Here is a 21856-nt window from a genome sequence, read left to right on the forward strand (position 1 = left end):
CCTGTTTGTCGGTCGTGACTCGTGTATACCTTTATTTTTTTGGCAAAATTCTGATCGACTCCGACGACCAAAATTAATCTAACACTGCCACTCGAACCATGAGCTTCTACTTTATAAAACCCATCTAACCCTGATGCCTGGGTAACCTCTCGCTTGTCGGCTATGACTCACGTGTACCTTGAGCTTTTCGGCCAAATTTCATTTGATTTTGGCGTTCAAAATTCAATTTGACACCACACATTGAACTATTAACTTTACAAAACCTCTATAACCCTAGCAATTGATAGCCTCATGTTTGTCGATAAATAGTTTAGGGATTTTGAGAACAGTTGAAAGTGGTAACTCAGCTTAGAGAAGGCCATGGGTCCACTTTCTTGTTCCACTTTCAAATGCCCTTCTACTCTTATAAAAGAAAGATCACAAAGCTCTGCAATTTCAAAAGCAAGCTAGCATTCTATGGAGATTTTGTATTAGCAGCCACCTCACAATGAGGAATACCCACATTCTTACCCTGCGGCGAGCATGCACCAAAACAAATTCCTTAAGTAAATCACACTCCACTAATTTACAATAACACTATGCTTAAACTACAAAAATAAAATGAATCTTCATTCTTTCATTCCCTTTTTACATTCTTTCTTGAAGCAATGAATTCATCAAACTCTTAACAAATCACACAACTCTTCTCTCACTACATTTCACAAAAACCAGCCAAACCCACATCAAAATTTCCAACAATATCACCCATCTCAAAGATCAAGACCTAAAATTTCACGTAACACTTAAATTCTAGATCACCAACCGCAATTAAAAAGATCTACCATGCCCGCCAAAACCAATCCCCAAATCCAAACAAAACCCGCAACAACAAATCAAAAAACCAATCAAACAAAATCTGCGGCGGATCCCCAAATGGGCAATAAATAAAAAATTTTATAATGTAAAGAAAATGACTTTATCAATATTTTTACGCATTTGAAGTCTTTACAATTATTGGCCTGGAATCACTAATTTGAAAGCCGTTTAAAAACTCATGAACCAGAGATCATAAAACAGGTAAATATAGGTATCTAGGACATACTTTTCAATACTACAGATCCAAAACCAATGGCAACTCTGCTCGTAATCAGTGGATGAGAAGCTGCAAAATCAATACCCTCTGCAACAAAATTTTTAATACAAAATCAATTTCTATAAAAAAAATAAATAAATGGTGAAACTAAAACAAACAATCACTTAAGTAACACGGCAGGTAATACGGACCTTTAACCTCTCCAAAGAGGATGCTTCCTAAACAGCATACTCAGATTTAACATCTTGAAGAGAGTCCTACACTCAAGAATCAGATTAAAGTTACATTTAATCTCTTGAAAATTCTAGATCACCAACCCTAACTAAATTTTTTAGTTCAGTTTATATACAAAAACCCCTAAACATGGAAATACAACACCTTTCAACACATACAAGCTTGTTTTACAGGGTCTCCTTTGAATGAAGCTTGACCACACTAACCTGATGCAGTTCATGTAATAGTGTTTGTCATAAAAACAAATCATATAAACCACATAATTCAGTTATAATAGCAAATTACTGCTTCCTTGTCATCACTTTCTCTTCATCAGCAGATGCATGAGAGTGCGACCTTGTTTCGTGAACCTTAATATTTACAAAACATTCCAACAAACAAAACAAAACATCATCAACCCAATAAACTAAATGGTGTGTTATATTTCACGAGAGAGACTAACAATAAGAATTTAAACAATAAAAAAAAATACCATAGTTGCATTGTTGTTGTCAACGTTGTTGGTGTTGTTCTGGTTGTGGTTCTCTTCACTGCCCTTATCTTCTTCAAAACCAAGCTTTTAATCCCATTTTCGAGTCATTTGATACTTCTTTATCAACTATTGCAGAGAGAAATAGAACTCAAATAAATACACATAAATATAACATTAGCCAGACAGTCAAGTCTTAATTGTAAACCATTCAAGCAGTAAAGTGTGTTCCTTCCCACATTGGTATGAATGATTTCTATAATTGGATTCTTTTGTCAATTAATGCATTCTCCTACCTCTAACCTCTTTAAATTTGTGAACAATTTAAGACAGTGAACAAAATAAAGAATATACAAAGAAACTTATCATGTCCTTGACAAAAAAAGTCCAGAAAAGAGTAAAAGACCAACAGCAACACCAAAACACTCCTAAATTGAACTCCGCTGTCACTCATACGATAAAACTCCACTCAAGTCCCAACAGCAACAACCATTTCAACTTGCATAAAAGACGTTACAATCATAATTCAACAATCAAAATTTCATTGACCAATTTAAAAATAAACAATAAGAAATCAAATAGTAAGAGATAATATTACAAAACTGAACAATAAGAAATAATATACAAAACTGGATAAGAAAGATATGATAGAGAAGTTTGGAGGAACAATGATAGAGTTCTCAAGGACCTATAATAAGTTTTGATAAAAGCTTTTAATAAAGAAAAGACCAGTTGTAGATAGGCTGTCTTTAACCCACCATTCTACTAAACTTTTTTTAAAGGAATTTGCCAACTCACTTCTTGTTACCATCTTCTGAAGCAAACTTTGTTTGGTATCTATCAATTATTTTTATAAAACTGCCCTTTAGATATGTTGGTGAATACAAGAGAATCATTCAATCCAAATTAAATATATTATTATTCTAATTGTGTAGACTTATCCAGTTCACTCAGCATAATGTCTTTGTAAATAAAATACTCTAATTATAAATTAAGCAAACCCTTGATTTGTATTTTGGGAGTTTGTTGTATTTGCATACATAGTGGTTATAGGTAAAGACATGAATTCTATTCAGGTATTGCCACAACAAAAGAAGAAGGATTTAAAAAGAAAAAAGTGGTCAGGAAGCAACCAATGGGAACTTTGCTTACCTAATCATAGCCCTCACAAAGTTAGGTTAGTATTTTATATCAACTTGTACATGAAGTAACAATTATAAGATAATGATGATACGTTGGAAAAAAGTTGGCGTGTATATGTTGATCAATCAAACCTACGGCATCTTCGTGCCCCTCTAATTTGTTATATTTTGTAACTATATGTCAGGGTAAGAGTTTTAGTGGATACTACTATTAACAACCCTAATTCTTTGGGAAAATTGAAGCTATCGGTTAGATAAGAGCTCTAGTAGATATCTTAATTAGCAACTCTATTACCAATTGAGGAGAGATGTAAACTCATAATCCCTTAAGTAATACATCAAAGAGTCAATATCGAATCACTTAGTCACTCAGAGGTTGGTTGTATCAAGGATTTTTTCTTGTACTAATTGACATCACCTTTACGATAATTATTAGTTTTTTTCTCGTGATACGTGTAAAGTTTTATAAAAATAAATACATATTGAATTTATTTTTCACACGTGTCACAAAAGAGAGTTGTTGACTNACACAAAAATGCAGAGAATGTCTCCTCTCTCTCCTAAAGAAGCAACTCACATGTATTTTACTCTGAAACCATTTTATTTCATCAAAATCATTGTATTTAGATTCGCTTTTTAAGCTAAATTAATGAGATCTCGTTCAAGGGTACATAAAATTGCATTTAAAGCTATTTCATTAGAATCAGTAAACGGTTATTTGTTCATGAAGTTGTGGTTATAGTATTGTGGTGGACGAAGATAGTGGCCGGAGAATCAAACACAATGGCAGAAACAAGCGGCGAAATTTATCCGTATGCTCAAGGTTTGATTTGTTAGATCTAGATTTTGGAAGTGAAGAGAAAGAGACGGGGCTTTGTGTACACATTGCCGTCGGTTTGGTTTATCTGGGTTTTGGTTTGCCATTTTGGAAGTGACAACTGACAGAAAGGTACGGGGGAGGGGAGACAGGGGAAGAAGGGTTTGCATTAAATATTAATGCGTTTATTTTTATAAAAAAAAATAAGAGTAGAGGGTAATAACGAGGTAGAATTTAAAAATTAACAAAAGAACTCGTTAAGTTTGTTAATTTATTAAACACTCCTATAATAAAAGTATTAAAAATTATAAAAATACCCTCACTCACACACTCATTAAATACTCGCAACTGGTCATCACCGTCGGAGGGTGGCCGAAGTCGTCGTATCGACGCATGATCGGTTGGATCTGGTTGTTATGGCCAATCTGTCCTTTTCTGACAAGATCCATTATGGATCTAGCCAAAAAAGGCTATATCGATGCATTATCAGCCAGATCCAACCAACAGTGTGCCATTATTCCATATTCCGACCACCATCTAACGGTGGTGGCCAGAATCTAGCAAATATAGGTGGATGGGTGGAGGTGTTTTTGTTCATTTTTAAACTTTTTTTTTGAGGCTATTTAGTTAAATTAACAAACTTAGAAGTTTTAAAATAATTGAATAAAATGTAATAGTGTTTCAGATAGGGAAACAAATGTGTATTTTGGAAATGATAGGAATAGGATAGGGGAAACCTGTCATAGGGGAAACCTGTCATATTCCTATCCTACCCAAAATTCATATTTGTCTCCCTATTCTCAAAATCCAATTATATTATATTTAACCATATTTTAAACTTTTTAGGTTTGTTAATTTAGCTAAGCACCTCCTATAATAAAACATTAAAAATTAACAAAAACATCCACACCCACCCATTGAATGCCAACAGTCGGCTACCACTGCTGGAGGGTAGCCAAAAGTCGGTGTAATGGTGCATGACTGATTGGATTTGACCGATCGTGTACCGATCTAGCCTTTTTAAGCTAGATCCATCATGTATCTAATCGAAAAATATCAGATCTATAACCAAAGATCTTGCTGTTAACAGCTAAATCTTTGGCCACATCTGGTCATCAACAACAACCAAGATATGGCTGATGCTGATGACCAGATATGGCCAGATCCATAGTGGATTTGGCCGAAAAAGGCTATATCAACGCACAACTGGTCAGATCCACCCAATCGTACGCCATTACAGTGACTTCCGACCATCCTCCAATAGTGATGGCCGGCATTTAATGGGTGAGTGAGAGTGTTTTTGTTAATTTTCAATGTTTTATTATAAGGGGTGTTTAGCTAAATTAACAAACCTAAAGGATGTTTTGTTAATTTTCAAATTCTACCTTGTAATAACAACCCAACTCAACTTTTTCAAAAATACTACTCAAAATAATAAACCAATCATAGCTGCAAGATCTATTTTATAAAGGTTAGATGGGCTTAAGACCTAAGAAAACAAAAATCATTCTAGTAATTTTAGATTAAATATTAATAAAATTTAATACAAATATTTAATGATAATGAATATTTAATTTTTTTATATAAATTAAGTATTAAAAAAAAGAATTAAGGTAAAATTCAGTATAAAAATAATGTAATTAAATAATTAATGAATATTATTAATTATTTAATTATTAAAATTAATAAATAATAAAATTAATACAAACCATAATTAAAACAAATTCGGTCAAACTGTTGAAAGCGTTTTTATTTTGCACCTTTTCAAATACTATTTTCAGAAAAATATGTCAAAAGCGTTTTCATATTTTTATTTTCCAATCAATTCTAATATTATGAAAAAATAGATTAAAAATCACAAAATTCACGACAGATCTCACGAACAATCTGACACTTTCACGAACAATCTGACACTTTCAATCTCTTCGGTCCTCGTTCGTCTTCCCGTTCCTCCTCAATAGCAACTGAAACTCCATCTTCTACTTGATTCTCTCTGTCTTGAGAACGCAACAAACGAAATCCACACTTCTTCACCTCGCAAGCATCTATGCATTTTCCGTTTGAATCCTTTACATAAAATTGGATGGTCATCTTGTCATTGTTACAGGTTCTTGCATCATACTTGAGGAAATCATAACCAAGGAATACATGATCCTCCTTAACTTTTCGGGGGCCAGCTTTACATTCCCAACCCTTCAAGCTGCCATTGTGAAATACGGTTGTGCCATCTCTACATTCATAGAGAATATCCAATCCCTCGCCCTTATTTTCATAGTTACCAAATTCTACAATAGCGCTCACAGCGAAACTGACAAAAGACCAATTCCACAGACTTTGTGGTAGATTGAAAGTTATAGAAGATCCGTTATTTTGATGAGTAAATTTAAAACACTCCGAGATTTCAGTTCCAGGGAAACAGATACAAGCTCGTTTTTGACAACGACGTCTCTATGGTCAGCATAATGTCTTTGTAAATAAAATACTCTGATAAATTAAGCAAACCCTTGATTTGTGTTTTGGAATTTTGTTGGATTTGCATACATAGTGGAAATAGGTAAAGACATGAATTCTATTCAGGTATTGCCACACCAAAAGAAGAAGGATTTAAAAAGAAAAAAGTGGTCAAGAAGCAACCAATGGGAACTTTGCATACCTAATTATAGCCCACCCAAAGTTAGGTTAGTATTTTATATCAACTTGTACATGAAGTAACAATTATAAGATAATGATGATAAGTTGGGAAAAAGTTGGTGTGTACATGTAATTTTTTTTAATCAAGGTGTTCGAGTCTTAAACTTGCACATAACTCAACTAAACATCGAGATCTATTAAAGATTTTAGATGATCACTTTGTGAGACTCGAACACAAGACTTTCGGATCATTCAGAGTCTTACCATCCAACAAAACATAAGTGGTTAGTTGATGTGTATATGTTGATCAGTCAAACCTAAGTGGTTAGAGGACATAATATGTATTCCTGATAAGTTTGTCATATTGTGTCTCCTTATTCAACTTCTGCGGGGGGGATCCTTGGCTTAAACCAAAAGGAGAAACCAGCAAGAGGGACCCAAGTTAGCATATATTGGTAAAAATGCCTGAATGTTGCAAGATAAGAATGATGCTCCCAAAGAATAACACTCATTTGATTTGAATAACCTAATGCCTCCTCGAGCTTTGAAGTTAAGGACTCGACTAATCTTTTGGGGTTTAAAGTTAACGATTAACGACCGGATAAACCTTTTAATGATTACCCTTATTAATAAATAAAGAGAATCGAACTCCGAATCTTTTAAGAATCAAACTCCGAATCTTTTAAATAATGCATCTAAAATTTTCTATCGTCCCACTCAACCACCCCAAAGTGGTTATCATTATATACTTTATTGATCCATTACACATCAAATAGGCATATAAAAGATTTGACATATCTTTCTGATTGATCATTGCACTTATCTGTCTGAACTTCAATGATTAGGCACTGGCATATCAACAATCAACACACATCACAAGAACTAACATTATATATATATATATGGCATACATTTTCTACTCTTATGTCCTGAAAATCAGGAAAAAACGAAAAAAACTTACCATTTAAATTCAGTCTCCCTCCTCTCAGTTGACACAAAAATGCAGAGAATGTCTCCTCTCTCTCCTAAAGAAGCAACTCACATGTATTTTACTCTGAAATCATTTTATTTCATCAAAATCATTGTATTTGGATTCGCTTTTTAAGCTAAATTAATGAGATCTCATTCAAGGGTACATAAAATTGCATTTAAAGTTGTTTCATTAGAATCAGTAAACGGTTATTTGTTCATGAAGTTGTGGTTATAGTATTGCGGTGGGAGAAGATAGTGGCCGGAGAATCAAACACAATGGCAGAAACAAGCGGCGAAATTTATCTGTCTGCTGAAGGTTTGATTTGTTAGATCTAGAATTTGGAAGTGAAGAGAAAGAGACGGGGTTTTGTGTACACATTGCCGTCGGCTTGGTTTATCTGGGCTTTGGTTTGCCGTTTTGGAAGTGACAGAAAGGTATGGGGGAGGGGAGACAGGGGAAGAAGGGTTTGAATTAAATATTAATGCGTTTATTTGATTGGATAGTAGTTTTGAAAAAGTAAGAGTGGGAGTAAATAACCGAAGGAATTTAAAAGTTAACAAAAATACTCATTAAATTTGATAATTTATTAAATACTTCTGTAATAAAAATATTAAAAATTATAAAAATACTCCCACTCATCCACTCATTAAATACTATCAGCTGGTCACCACCATTAGATATTCTATTTAACCATATTTTTAAACTTTTTAGGTTTGTTAATTTAACTAAACACTCCTTGTAATAAAACATTAAAAATTAATAAAAATACTCCCACCCACCCATTGAATACCGATAGTCGGCTACCAACGTTGGAGGGTGACCGAAATTCAGTGTAATGGTGCATGACTGACTAGATTTGGCCGATCGTGTGTCAATCTAGCATTTTTCAACTAGATCTATCATGGATTTAGTCAAAAAATATCAGAACAATCAAAGATCTAGCTGTTGACAGCTAGATCTTTGGCCATATCTAGTCATCAACAACAGTCAAGATATGACCGACGTTGATGACCAGATGTGTCCAGATCCATGGTGGATTTGGCCGAAAAAGGCTATATACACGACTAGTCAGATCCACCCAGTCGTACGCCATTACGGTGACTTCCGGCCACCCTCCAATAGTGGTGGCCTACATTTAATGGATGAATGAGAGTGTTTTTGTTAATTTTCAATGTTTTATTATAAAGGGTGTTTAGCTAAATTAACAAACCTAAAAGATGTTTTTGTTAATTTTTAAATCCTACCTTATAATAACAACTCAACCCAACTTTTTCAAAAACACTACTCAAAATAATAAACCAATCATAGTTGCAAGATCTATTTTATAAAGGTTAGATGGGATTAAGACCCAGGAAAACAAAAATCATTCTAGTAATTTTAGATTAAATATTAATAAAAATTAACAAACTTAGAGGTTTTAAAATAATTGAATAAAAATGTAATAGTGTTTCAGATAGGGAAACAAATGTGTATTGGAAATGATAGGAATAGGATAGGGGAAACCGTCAATTCGATCCTACCCAAATTCATATTGTCTCCCTATTCTCAAAATCCAATTATATACTCCACGTCAGCCCTTGATTTCCCAGGCATAACACTGGATAAGAAAGATATGTTTGGAGGAACAATGATAGAGTTCTCAAGGACCTATAATAAGCTTTGATAAAAGCTTTTAATAAAGAAAAGACCAGTTGTAAATTGGCTGTCTTTAACCCACCATTTTACAAAACTTTTTTTAAAGGAATTTGCCAACTCACTTGTTGTTACCATCTTCTGAAGCAAACTTTGTTTGGTATCTATCAATTTTTTTTATAAAACTGCCCTTTAGATATGTTGGTGAATACAAGAGAATCATTCAATCCAAATTGAATATATTATTATTCTAATTGTGTAGACTTATCCAGTTCACTCGGCATAATGTCTTTGTAAATAAAATACTCTGATAAATTAAGCAAACCCTTGATTTGTGTTTTGGGAGTTTGTTGGATTTGCATACATAGTGGCAATAGGTAAAGACATGAATTCTATTCAGGTATTGCCACATCAAAAGAAGAAGGATTTAAAAAAGAAAAAAGTGGTCAAGAAGCAACCAATGGGAACTTTGCATACCTAATTATAGCCCTCACAAAGTTAGGTTAGTATTTTATATCAACTTGTACATGAAGTAACAATTATAAGATAATGATGATAAGTTGGGAAAAAGTTGGTGTGTAAATGTAATTTTTTTTTTTTTTTAAATCAAGTTGTTCGAGTCTCAAACTTGCACATACCTCAACTAAACATCGGGATCTATTAAAGATCTTAAATAGTCACTTTATGAGACTCGAACACAAAACCTCTGAATCATTCGGAGTCTTACCATCCAACCAAACCTAAGTGATTAGTTGGTGTGTATATGTTGATCAGTCAAACCTAAGTGGTTAGAGGACAAAATAAGTATTCCTGATAAGTTTGTCATATTGTGTCTCCTTATTCAACTTCTCTGAGGATCCTTGGCTTAAACCAAAAAGAGAAACAAGCAAGAGGGACCCAAGTTAGCATATATTGGTAAAAATGCCTGAATGTTGCAAGATAAGAATGATGCACTTTACTCATTAGCCTGGCAGGCAGGCTATCAAAGCATCATTTTCTCAACAATTATTGCGAAGACTAGTGGATCAAAGAATAACACTCATTTGATTTGAATAACCTAATGCCTCCTCGAGCTTTGAAGTTAAGGACTGGACTAATTTTTTGGGGTTTAAAGTTAACGATTAACGATCGGATAAACCTTCTAGTGATCACCTTTATTAACAATTAAAGAGAATCGAACTCTGAATCCTTTAACAATTGAACTCTAAATCTTTTAAGTAATACATCTCAAAATTTCGATAATGAAGCTCAATTACCCTAAACGGTTATGATTATATACTTTATTGATCCATTACACATAAAACAGGCATATAAAAGATTTGACATATCTTTCTGATTGATCATTGCACTTATCTGTCTGAACTTCAATGATTAGGCACTGGCATATCAACAATCAACACACATCACAAGAACTAACATTATATATATATGTATGGCATACATTTTCTACTCTTATGTCCTCAAAATCACGAAAAAACGAAAAAAACTTACCATTTAAATTCAGTCTCGCTGCTCTCAGTTGACACAAAAATGCAGAGAATGTCTCCTCTCTCTCCTAAAGAAGCAACTCACATGTATTTTACTCTGAAACCATTTTATTTCATCAAAATCATTGTATTTAGATTCGCTTTTTAAGCTAAATTAATGAGATCTCGTTCAAGGGTACATAAAATTGCATTTAAAGTTGTTTCATTAGAATCAGTAAACGGTTATTTGTTCATGAAGTTGTGGTTATAGTATTGTGGTGGAAGAAGATAGTGGCCGGAGAATCAAACACAATGGCAGAAACAAGCGGCGAAATTTATCTGTATGCTCAAGGTTTGATTTGTTAGATCTAGATTTTGGAAGTGAAGAGAAAGAGACGGGGTTTTGTGTACACATTGCCGTCGGTTTGGTTTATCTGGGTTTTGGTTTGCCATTTTGGAAGTGACAGAAAGGTATGGGGGAGGGGAGACAGGGGAAGAAGGGTTTGCATTAAATATTAATGCGTTTATTTTTGAAAAAAAAAGAGTAGAGGATAATAAGGAGGTAGAATTTAAAAATTAACAAAAACACTCGTTAAGATTGTTAATTTATTAAACACTCATATAATAAAAGTATTAAAAATTACAAAAATACCCTCATTTACGCACTCATTAAATACTCACAACTGGTCACCACCGTCGGAGGGTGGCCGAAGTCATCGTATCGACGCATGATCGGTTGGATCTGGTTGTTATAGCCAATCTGTCCTTTTCTGACAAGATCTATTGTGGATCTAGCCAAAAAAGGCTATATCGATGCACTATCAGCCAGATCCAGCCGACAGTGTGTCATTATTCCATATTCCGACCACCATCTAACGGTGGTGGCTAGAATCTAGCAAATATAGGTGGATGGTGGAGGTGTTTTTGTTAATTTTTAAACTTTTTTTTTAGGCTATTTAGTTAAATTAACAAACTTAGAGGTTTTAAAATAATTGAATAAAATGTAATAGTGTTTCAGATAGGGAAACAAATGTGTATTTTGGAAATGATAGGAATAGGATAGGGGAAACCTGTCATATTTCGATCCTACCCAAAATTCATATTTGTCTCCCTATTCTCAAAATCCAATTATATTCTATTTAACCATATTTTAAACTTTTTAGGTTTGTTAATTTAGCTAAGCACCTCCTATAATAAAACATTAAAAATTAACAAAAACATCCACACCCACCCATTGAATGCCAACAGTCGGCTACCACTGCTGGAGGGTAGCCGAAAGTCAGTGTAATGGTGCATGACTTACTGGATTTGACCGATCATGTACCGATCTAGCCTTTTTAAGCTAGATCCATCATGGATCTAATCGAAAAATGTCAGATCTACAACCAAAGATCTTGCTGTTGACAACTAAATCTTTGGCTACATCTAGTCATCAACAACAGCCAAGATATGGCTGATGCTGACGACCAGATATGGCCAGATCCATGGTAGATTTGGCCGAAAAAGGCTATATCAACGCACAACTGGTCAGATTTACCCAATCGTACGCCATTACAATGACTTCCGGCCATCCTCCAATAGTGGTGGCCGGCATTTAATGGATGAGTGAGAGTGTTTTTGTTAATTTTCAATGTTTTATTATAGGGGGTGTTTAGCTAAATTAACAAACTTAAAAGATGTTTTGTTAATTTTCAAATTCTATCTTGTAATAACAACCCAACTCAACTTTTTTAAAAATACTACTCAAAATAATAAACCAATCATAGCTGCCAGATCTATTTTATAAAGGTTAGATGGGCTTAAGACCTAGGAAAACAAAAATCATTCTAGTAATTTTAGATTAAATATTAATAAAATTTAAGACAAATATTTAATGATAATGAATATTTAATTTTTTTTATATAAATTAAGTATTAAAAAAAAAAGAATTAAGGTAAAATTCAGTATAAAAATAATTTAATTAAATAATAAAATTAATACAAACTATAATTAAAACAAATTCGGTCAAACTGTTGAAAGAGTTTTTATTTTTCACCTTTTCAAATACTATTTTCAGAAAAATATGTCAAAAGCGTTTTCATTTTTTTATTTTCCAATCAATTCTAATATTATGAAAAAATAGATTAAAAATCACAAAATTCACGACAGATCTCACGAACAATCTGACACTTTCAATCTCTTCGGTCCTCGTTCGTCTTCCCGTTCCTCCTCAATAGCAACTGCAACTCCATCTTCTACTGGATTCTCTCTGTCTTGAGAACGCAACAAACGAAATCCACACTTCTTCACCTCGCAAGCATCTATGCATTTTCCGTTTGAATCCTTTACATAAAATTGGATGGTCATCTTGTCATTGTTACAGGTTCTTGCATCATACTTGAGGAAATCATAACCAAGGAATACATGATCCTTGGTAACGTTTCGGGGGCCAGCTTTACATTCCCAACCCTTCAAGCTGCCATTGTGAAATACGGTTGTGCCATCTCTACATTCATAGAGAATATCCAATCCCTCGCCCTTATTTTCATAGTTACCAAATTCTACAATAGCGCTGACAGCGAAACTGACAAAAGACCAATTCCACAGACTTTGTGGTAGCTTGAAAGTTATAGAAGATCCGTTATTTTGATGACTAAATTTAAAACACTCCGAGATTTCAGTTCCAGGGAAACAGATACAAGCTCGTATTTGACAACGATGTTTCTATGCCAATAAATCATCAATTTAACTCATTAGACACTTTTATTTTTTTTGAAGAAGATGAAATTAATAATATCGTATAAATAAGTGAGAGAGACTTTACCTCAATGCCGTATAGAACACCTTTTATAATGTCTTGAAGTGCTTTTTGATCCAGATTGAAAGAGTTGCTGAAGTTAATTTTCACGGATTCCTTGGTTGGGCCTAGAATAATCGACAAGACGGATGATGCTTCCAATAATTTGCAGTTGTGTGCATCTATTGACTCTAAACTACTTGGAAGCTGTGGTAAGAATTGAAGCTTCTGGCAGTTTCCTAAGTCAAGATGCAATAACTTAGAAAGGTCTTCAAAGCTCAATGGAATGTTCTCAACCTCTCCTGAGTCGTCAGATAATCCATCAAGTTTGGAACAGCCTGAGAGAAGAAGATGTTCAAGAGATTCCAGTTCAGAAATATTTCTCGGGAGACTCTTAAGGCTTTTGCAGTGCCTCAGACTCAAGAAAACAAGCTTCTTGAGGTGTTCAATTGTTGGGGAAATTGTATTCAATCCGGTACACCCTTCTAGAATCAAGCTCTCCAGATTTGGGAAGAATGAAAAATCTGAGATTTCAACTAAGTGCTTGGAGTGACTGAGATTAATGTGTTTTAGTTTTTCAAAACGCTGTGATCAAAACAATAAAAATAAGAACAATAAGAAATACGTTAATTAACATGTTATGTTGAAAAAGTTAAAAAAAAAAAGTTATCTCCTTATAAGTATCAAAATGTATACCTTATTGTCAGTCCACAATCTTGTCACTTCGCTATGAGGCATGTCAAGCGCAACAAGGTTTTCGGTATCAAAATTTTTCTCCAATGAATCCAAAGTGCAGCCATACCAGCAAAGGTACCTTAGCTCAGTGAAAACAAAGCTAAGGTCTTTGGAAACAAGCACCCTCTTAACATTATTCTGCTCATAGTGTGAGTCATGTACTTTGAAGAATCTCAAGTCATGCATCTTTCCAAACCCTTTAGCTTTAAAAGGAGTCCTTTGAGACATGTCCAAACATATGCCTTTAACGTATTCAGTTCCCTAATGAACCAAAAAATAAAAAAATAAAAAAAATGATAAGTTGACATCAAATATTAAAATCATACACTCATTTGCACAATAGAAAAGTTCTAAGATAATTTATTACTAGATATACATAAGTTAAATTCTTACCGCATTGTTTTTCAGTACATAAGAGACATCCTTATGGTCCCACAAACGGCTGCGCTCTGCACGACATCTAGACCCTTCACGAACAATTTCCCAAGCCATTACTTGTAACACATCATTCACTGATATCTTCTTGTCTGGTGTAATGCTTATAAGACACTTATTAATGAGATCATCTAAGTCGCTTGTGCTCTTAAACTCATAATAATTGGCATCCAAGTAATTTATTACAAAATCTGTACTTTCCCCTTTAAAGAAACATGCAATATCTAGAAATTGATCCTTCAGATAAGTAGCACGTAATTCATCATAACTGACTTTTAGCTTCTCTTGGATTTCTCGGAGAAGATTTGCTTGTAGTTTATCTATTGCACTTGCCCAAACATCCAGTTTATCTTTTGCACTTTCCCAAACATCTAATTTGTGGTATAAAAATTTGCCAAATTCTTTTAGAACCAATGGAATACCTTGAGCATATTCTACTACCCTCTTTGATAGATCCTGATGATTTGAATCGGGTTCTGTTTTCTTAAAGGCATACCAACTGAAAAGCTGAAGAGCTTCAGGATCTGATAATCCTTTAACCTCGTATATATTTTCGAAAGGCACACCATAACATTGAAGCACTTCTTTATCTCTTGTGGTTATAATAATTCGACTTCCTGGACCCAAGCGATCTACAAATTCTCCAATTAGAGATTCTATTTGTTCTATCAAAGTGACATCATCTAAAACAATAAGAACTTTTTCGTTATCACGCTTTCGCTTTGTGAAGGTCCTTTGATTTAGATTCATTGATGTTTCCCTAACATTTTCATAGAAGAAATGACTGCCAAACTGATTTTGGATTTTATTAAATACTACTTTAGCAATAGTTGTCTTTCCTATACCACCCATTCCCCATATTCCAATACTAATGGTCTCTTCTGATCCCATGCGAAGTAAAGATTCAACTTCTGTGATGCTACGTTCCACTCCAACTATTAACCCCTTATCTTCACTCGGGAACATATGATCCAATCTCTCCAAAATATTGTTGACAATTTCTTCTACAAGTTGAGCTTCGTTGCTAGCATATATGGAAAACAAAGAATAACAAAGTATGAATCAACCGAAAAATAGAAAAAATAATTTTAATTCCCAATAGATGATTTAATGAAGATTAAACAATATAACAGCTTAATTAATTGAATCTATGAAGTAAATGCATATTCTTAACAATATAAACGTTTGTTTGAAGGAAATACTAAATATCATAACGCTGAAAGTTACAGTACACGAAACAAGAATGGAATCCATGTAGTGGATAGTGATGAATAATTCCAATAATCAAGTTCAATTAAAGAATTAAATTATTATCTACAATCAAATCATTGGCTCTTTTAAGATACTGTAAACTTTATATTGGTTAGGGCCAGGTAAATCTTTACACAAGTAGTTAACCCAACATGAATGATTTAACTAGTACTAGATGGTTAAGTAGTCAACTAAAATTATTAAGTGTATTAATCAAGAGGTCTTGAGTTTGATTTACCTTAACCCCTAATAAGGGTAATCACTATGACCCGTTTGCCTAATCATTAACTTTAGGGACCTGAAGGATTAGTAAGCTGGTCGGACGCCCCGATCAACAAAAAAAAAATCATCTTAATTAAATAAATGGACAAAAATAAATAATATCTTGTTTGTTTGGGCTCGGGCTATTACAAGAATGAAAATGCATCAATCCTTTGTTTGTAAACTAGGAATATCAAGGGAAGTGATTTTTAGCCACCACTATTTTCCTCTTAAGCCTCCATCTTCAATTTGAAGCGAGGATATAATTGTAATAAAATAAATTATTCTTCTTTCTCTTACTTTTACTTCAAATATTTACTTTTATGGTTCTTAAAAAAATAAATAAATAAATAAAAGCATCCGGTTTAGATTACGTAAAAAAATATAAAGTGCTCAATTTTTTTATATTTATAGTTTATACTCAATAATCGAACCCTTCAAGTTTGGATAATATAATTAATAGATGCATTGTCAGAATGTTATCTGCCTAACAAAAGGTTTGACTTAAATTTTTAATCGTGGATTCCATACAATCCAATGGTTTAGGAATTACTAAGATGATAAACATAATAACTACCTCCAAACACTTTCTCACATCTGTAAATTATCAAAGTTTAAAACTTTATATATAAGTAAAAAAATTAAGATAAAAATCACGTCCCATGATAAAAATAACAGAAACCACAACGAGAATTAACACTAAGTAACAGTTACCTTGTGGTTTTTGTATCATGTCCAGATATATTTGCCGCTTCGGTCAAAGCAGCTCGCCATTTCTTCACATTTTCTCTCAATCTCTGCTCATTCTGCCATTTTTTTCTATATTTTTCCTCGAGCTCTGCTAATGCCTGCCTATAAGTCTCACTTTGATTCCTTACATCTGTTGGATCTACGTGATAGAAAACCGGTAATAAGATCTGCCTGTTTGTAGGTCTATTTTTGCATTCAACGATCTTCACAAGTTCATCAAGACACCATGCGGAAGATGCATAACCATTGGAGAAGATAACGACTGAAATCGTTGACTTTTCAATTGCATCGAGGAGTAATGGTTTAATTTCATCTCCCTCCCGTAGTTCTGTATCCATGAAAGTAGCGACATTTTTCCGAAGCAGAGCTGCATAAAGATGGCTGGCAAAACCCTGCCGGGTATCTTCACCCCTAAAACTGATGAAAACTTCATACTTCACTGGAGTATTAGTCACTGACGAAGATGAAGCCATTAACTTCTACCACGTTGGCAATAGAGATTTAACCCAGATTTTGACTCGGCCGTCGTGAAACTGAAGGCTGGCGGCAATTTGAGACAGTGTTCAGATCAGCAGAGAGATACTGCTAAAAGATCAGAGTCTTTTTCGTATATTACAATTTACAACACCACCTGCAATGAAAGTTTCAAGTCAACAGTCAATTGTTGTATAGATGAAATTACATGTGTATCCCTAATGTTTAATATAAAAAATATATGTCCCTGTTATTAGATAGAAAATAATCACAAGGTTCCCCAACATGTGATTGTATTTGAAAAAGATATTATTATTAAGAACATTATACACATAAGTAAGGACATATTACGTCTACAATCAATTTAATATTTTAATGCTAATATCACCTTCAAATTAATCCATTTTCAATAAAAATAATAACTTAGAAAAGAAACTATAAAATTATAAGTTCTTCAATATTCATTTTATCAAATAAGGAAAATCTATAATCCTAAACCATATACATCCTCATAACATTTTCTAAATAAATATAATTTTTAATAGAAGAATATCATTAACTACCTTTAGGGTGCGTTTGGTTAGGGGTGATCTCTCGTTACTCCAGTAATAACATCTTATATTATTGTCAAGGGGCGCTTGGTTAGGGCCTTTGGAAGATTACTCCGATAATTTATCTTTTAATTCAATCATTACCTTGGTTCAATAGGTAATAAAAGATTTTGATACTCTTTTATTACTAAGGTAATATGAGAGGTGATATAAGGTGCATTTGGATCGGAGGCATATAAGATAACATAGGTAATCTTCGTTTATTTTGTAATATTTTGATGTTTGGTTTGGAAGTAATAAAATTTACAAGTATCTTTTATTCCAAATAATGTTTACTGTTGATAATGTAGGGGGTAATCTGATACTCTTCCACACCCTTGAGATTAAAAGATTATCAAGTAATCTGATTCTTATACCTATTTTGCCCTTAATTAAATACCATTTCAAATACAGTTGCTCTCAAATGTCTACTAAATAACAATTACTCAGCTCCCCTACATTTGAGAAATTAGCTAAAACACCCCAACTACAAAAAAAAAAGTTTAAAAGTTAACAAAATACCCCCAGCCACTGAAGACCACTGCCGGCCGTTACTTACCACCACTGGTCGCCTGCGTCAATCGCCATAATGGTGCATGACCGGCAAGATCTGGCTAATTGTGCGCCAATAGGCTTTTTTCGATAGGAAACAACAAGATTTTGCTGTTTATATGGCTGTTTCAAGACCACATCTTTGGCCGTGAAATGGCCATGGATGAAAACAACTTTGCCGGTGCACGACCAACCATATACGACCAGTTGTGTGTCATTCCATCAACTACTGGCGGCGGCCGACAGTGGTGGCTAATTGCTGACAGTGGCTTGGGGTGGGTGGGAGTGATTTTTCTACAAATTAAAGTTTTATATGGTTGGAGTGTTTTAGCAAAATTTCAAATGTAGAAGGTTAAAAGAAATGATTCAAAAAATAATAATAATAAATAATATTATATTTAATATTTAAAAATATAGGCAATTTAGTAATCTATATAACATACTCACTCATTTATCTTTCAAACTAAACATATTATTCATCAATTTATTCGAACCAACCAAACACATTTTCTAAACATTCCTAGTAATCTTCAAAGTGATATATCTTTCTGTTAATATAATATCCTCTTATAATAAAACGTTATGTGATCCAAAAGCCCCCATAGGGGATTATGTGATTACCGACTCAAGTGGTGGTATTTTAAGATTACCGTGGTACTCCTGTTTTTGTTCCAGTTTTACCCTTAATAAAATTCCAAACACAAATGCCCTATATATATATATATATGTCTGATTAGGAAGAATAAAATATCATCGACAGAGACTTTTACTAAATTGCTCTTACTTTTTAATATAATAATAATGATGATGATGATGATGATGATAATTATTATTATTTAAATAAATTCCTTTAACCCCCTTATATTTGAGAATTTAGCTAAAACACCCCCAACAACAAAGTTTAAATTTTGACAAAATACCCCCAGTCACCCAACACCACTGACGTCATTCACCAAAATGACGCACGACCGATGAAATCAAGCTAGTCGTGCGTCGTTTTGGCTATTTTTGGCCATATCGAAGGTCGAAAACAGCTAGATCACTATGGATCTAGCCAAAAACAGCCACAAATGGCTAATCTATTTTGACCGCTCCTGGTCAAATCCACAGCGATCTGGCCTTTTTTTGCCTTCAATCTGGCTAAAAATAGCCAAATCGGCACACGGCCGACCAGATCCCGCCCGTTGTGCGTCAATATGGCGACTATTGCCCGTGACCAATGGTGGTGGCTAGCGGCTGGCGATGGTGTTTGGTGGTTGGGGGTATTTTGTTAACTTTTAAATTTTTCAGGTTGAGGTGTTTTAGCTAAATTCTAAAGTGTAGGGGGTTTAGGTTATTGTTATTTGGTAGCTAAATTCTCTCATTTTTTCTAATCTCTATTGAAATCTCTCAATTATTCTCTTTGTTGTCAATTTGATCTCATTTTAATTTTTATTAGTTTTTACAATTTTCAATTCATATTTCCAAATTTCAATTCTCCTTCTTTAATTTTTTATTTCTTCTATATCAATTTTTTTTTTTTTTTTTTTTTAACTATAATGGATAGATATTTCCATCCCATCGATTTCAATGATGAGGAAACTATCTTAGTGCCCCTGAATTTACTAACATAAATGCAGTAGATTCAAATAGTCCCGCTTTCCCAGTCTCAGAATCCGATACACCTCATAATATTCCCTCGATTCCTCCCCATGCTGCTATAGCTCTCGGTGTTTCTACAAGTCGTCCTCGTCCAACTTCATCTCAAGCAGAAGTGAGTTCATCAATTGCTGTTGAAACCGACGACAGGCACACATCAGACGTTTGGGTGCATTTCAATAAGTTTTACGAGACAGAAAATGGAGTCTAAGTGAAGAAAACAAGATGCAAGTATTGTGAAAATATTTATAAAGCTGATTTAGGTAATGGTACTAGTAATTTAAAAAGGCTTGCTAATAAACAAATTACTCAACATGGAAATAAAGAAACCAATCAAACTCAAATAACTAATATGGGAACTACTTGACGTTATAATTCTGATGTATATAGGGAACAATTAGCTTTATATATTGCTGTAACTGATCAACCTATTGATATGGCTGAAGATAAATATTTTGAAAGATTTTTTAAAAATTCATTTTTTCCAGGATTTAAAGTTATTCTAAAACTGCAACTAGAAATGATTTAATAAATTGTTTGGGAAAATGAAATTAGAATTAAAAAATAAAATACATAATTGTTATGTTAGTGTGGCTCTAACCGTCGATATTTGAAATGGTAAACAAGATTATATTTGTGTGACTAGTCATTATTTTGATAACGAATGTAAATTAAATAAATCTTTATTAAGATTTAGATTAATGGATATGGATCATAGTAGTCAACAAATTTATAATAAAATTGTTGAAGTTTTAGAAGATTATGATGTTGTTAATAAAGTGATAAGTTTAACTTTAGATAATGCAAGTGCTCATAGTACAGCTATAGATTTTTTTTTAAATTAATTTTTCTTTTTATGACAATTCAAAGTTTTTTCACCAACACTGTGCATGTCACATTATTAATTTAATTATGAAAAGTGGTATTGAAAAAATTAGAAATAATATTGATAGAATTATAGATTATTTAGCTTTGATTACTAGTAGTAATAAAAGAAATACTCAATTTCAAGATGCTTGTATAAAATCAAATATGTCTCCTAGAATTTTTGTATTAGACATGCCTGTTAGATGAAATAGTACTTATTTAATGCTTGATTCATGTTTACTTTATGCAAATTTAATTAGTTATTTTGTAGTAAATAATCGAGGTCCTCATTATTTGGTAAAAAACGATTGGCATATAACTAAAAAATTTCATTATTTTCTTAAATTTTTTTACCAATCCACTTTACAACTTTTTGGTATGTATTATCCTACTAGTCCATTGTTAATACATACAATTATAAAAATTTTAGATTTATTTAGAAAAAAACAAAAACAATGAAATTTTAGCAGGACCAATACAGACAATGGAAATTTTTTTTTTTTTAAAAAAAATATTGGAAACCCATTCATTTTCTTTATTGTTTAGGTGCTATATTTGATCCTAGAATTAAAGTCAGGCTTAAAAAATGGTTTAGACACATTAACTGAAAATTTACAAAACGAAGCATATGTCAATCAACTAGGAGAGATAAGAGAGTGTCTTGCAGAGGTATATTTGCAATATAAAAATAGGTATGGGAACCAGCAAAGAGGCGAAATACCCGGGGAAGTTGCATAAGAAGAAACAAATAAAAACTTCAACTCCTGTAGTGCACTTAATAGGCCGAAGAGGACCCGAACCCAAAGCATAACCTCCTCTTTAGAAGCACCAATAACGAATGTACTGTCCTCCATGCAGTTACATAGTAATGAGCTTCACCAATATTTGGAAACCCCCGAAATGTTAGCAGCAGATCCACAACAAAGAGCCAACTTTGATGTCTTAGAATATTAGAAAAACAGAAAATGTATTTTTCCAGTATTATCAAGACTTGTCTTGCATATTTTCTCTGTTCCTGTCTCAACCATCTCATCCGAACAAACATTTAGTGCAAGTGGAAGAATTTTAAATAAAATGAGGACTAAACTTTC

The 21856-nt window shown here is 33.2% G+C and overlaps 2 protein-coding genes across 2 annotated transcripts in view; one reads left to right on the forward strand and one right to left on the reverse strand.

Moving 5' to 3' along the window:
- LOC116120523 (disease resistance-like protein DSC1) overlaps positions 1-21856 on the forward strand; it is a 52751-nt gene that overhangs the window by 10354 nt on the left and 20541 nt on the right. The gene's annotated exons all lie outside the window — the stretch shown is intronic.
- Positions 12605-17207, reverse strand: LOC116120526 (disease resistance-like protein DSC1). Its single transcript, XM_031406480.1, has 4 exons — positions 16609-17207; positions 14341-15406; positions 13240-14208; positions 12605-13139 (listed from the first exon to the last, which is right to left on the reverse strand). Exons 1-3 carry the CDS (start codon positions 17115-17117, stop codon positions 13879-13881), a joined length of 1905 nt encoding a protein of 634 aa, XP_031262340.1. The 5' UTR covers positions 17118-17207; the 3' UTR covers positions 12605-13139; positions 13240-13878.

This window comes from Pistacia vera, unplaced genomic scaffold, assembly GCF_008641045.1.
Source record: "Pistacia vera cultivar Batoury unplaced genomic scaffold, PisVer_v2 Contig94, whole genome shotgun sequence".
NCBI lineage: Eukaryota > Viridiplantae > Streptophyta > Magnoliopsida > Sapindales > Anacardiaceae > Pistacia > Pistacia vera.

What these genes read in the sequence shown, in the direction of transcription:
- LOC116120526 (XM_031406480.1), bottom strand. Translation starts at nt 17,117, where the DNA reads ATGGCTTCATCTTCGTCAGTGACTAATACTCCAGTGAAGTATGAAGTT. An exon ending in CATGATACAAAAACCACAAG is followed by an intron (nt 15,407 to 16,608) that starts GTAACTGTTACT and finishes CATATATGCTAG; the next exon opens with CAACGAAGCTCAACTTGTAG. An exon ending in ATGTACTGAAAAACAATGCG is followed by an intron (nt 14,209 to 14,340) that starts GTAAGAATTTAA and finishes TTGGTTCATTAG; the next exon opens with GGAACTGAATACGTTAAAGG.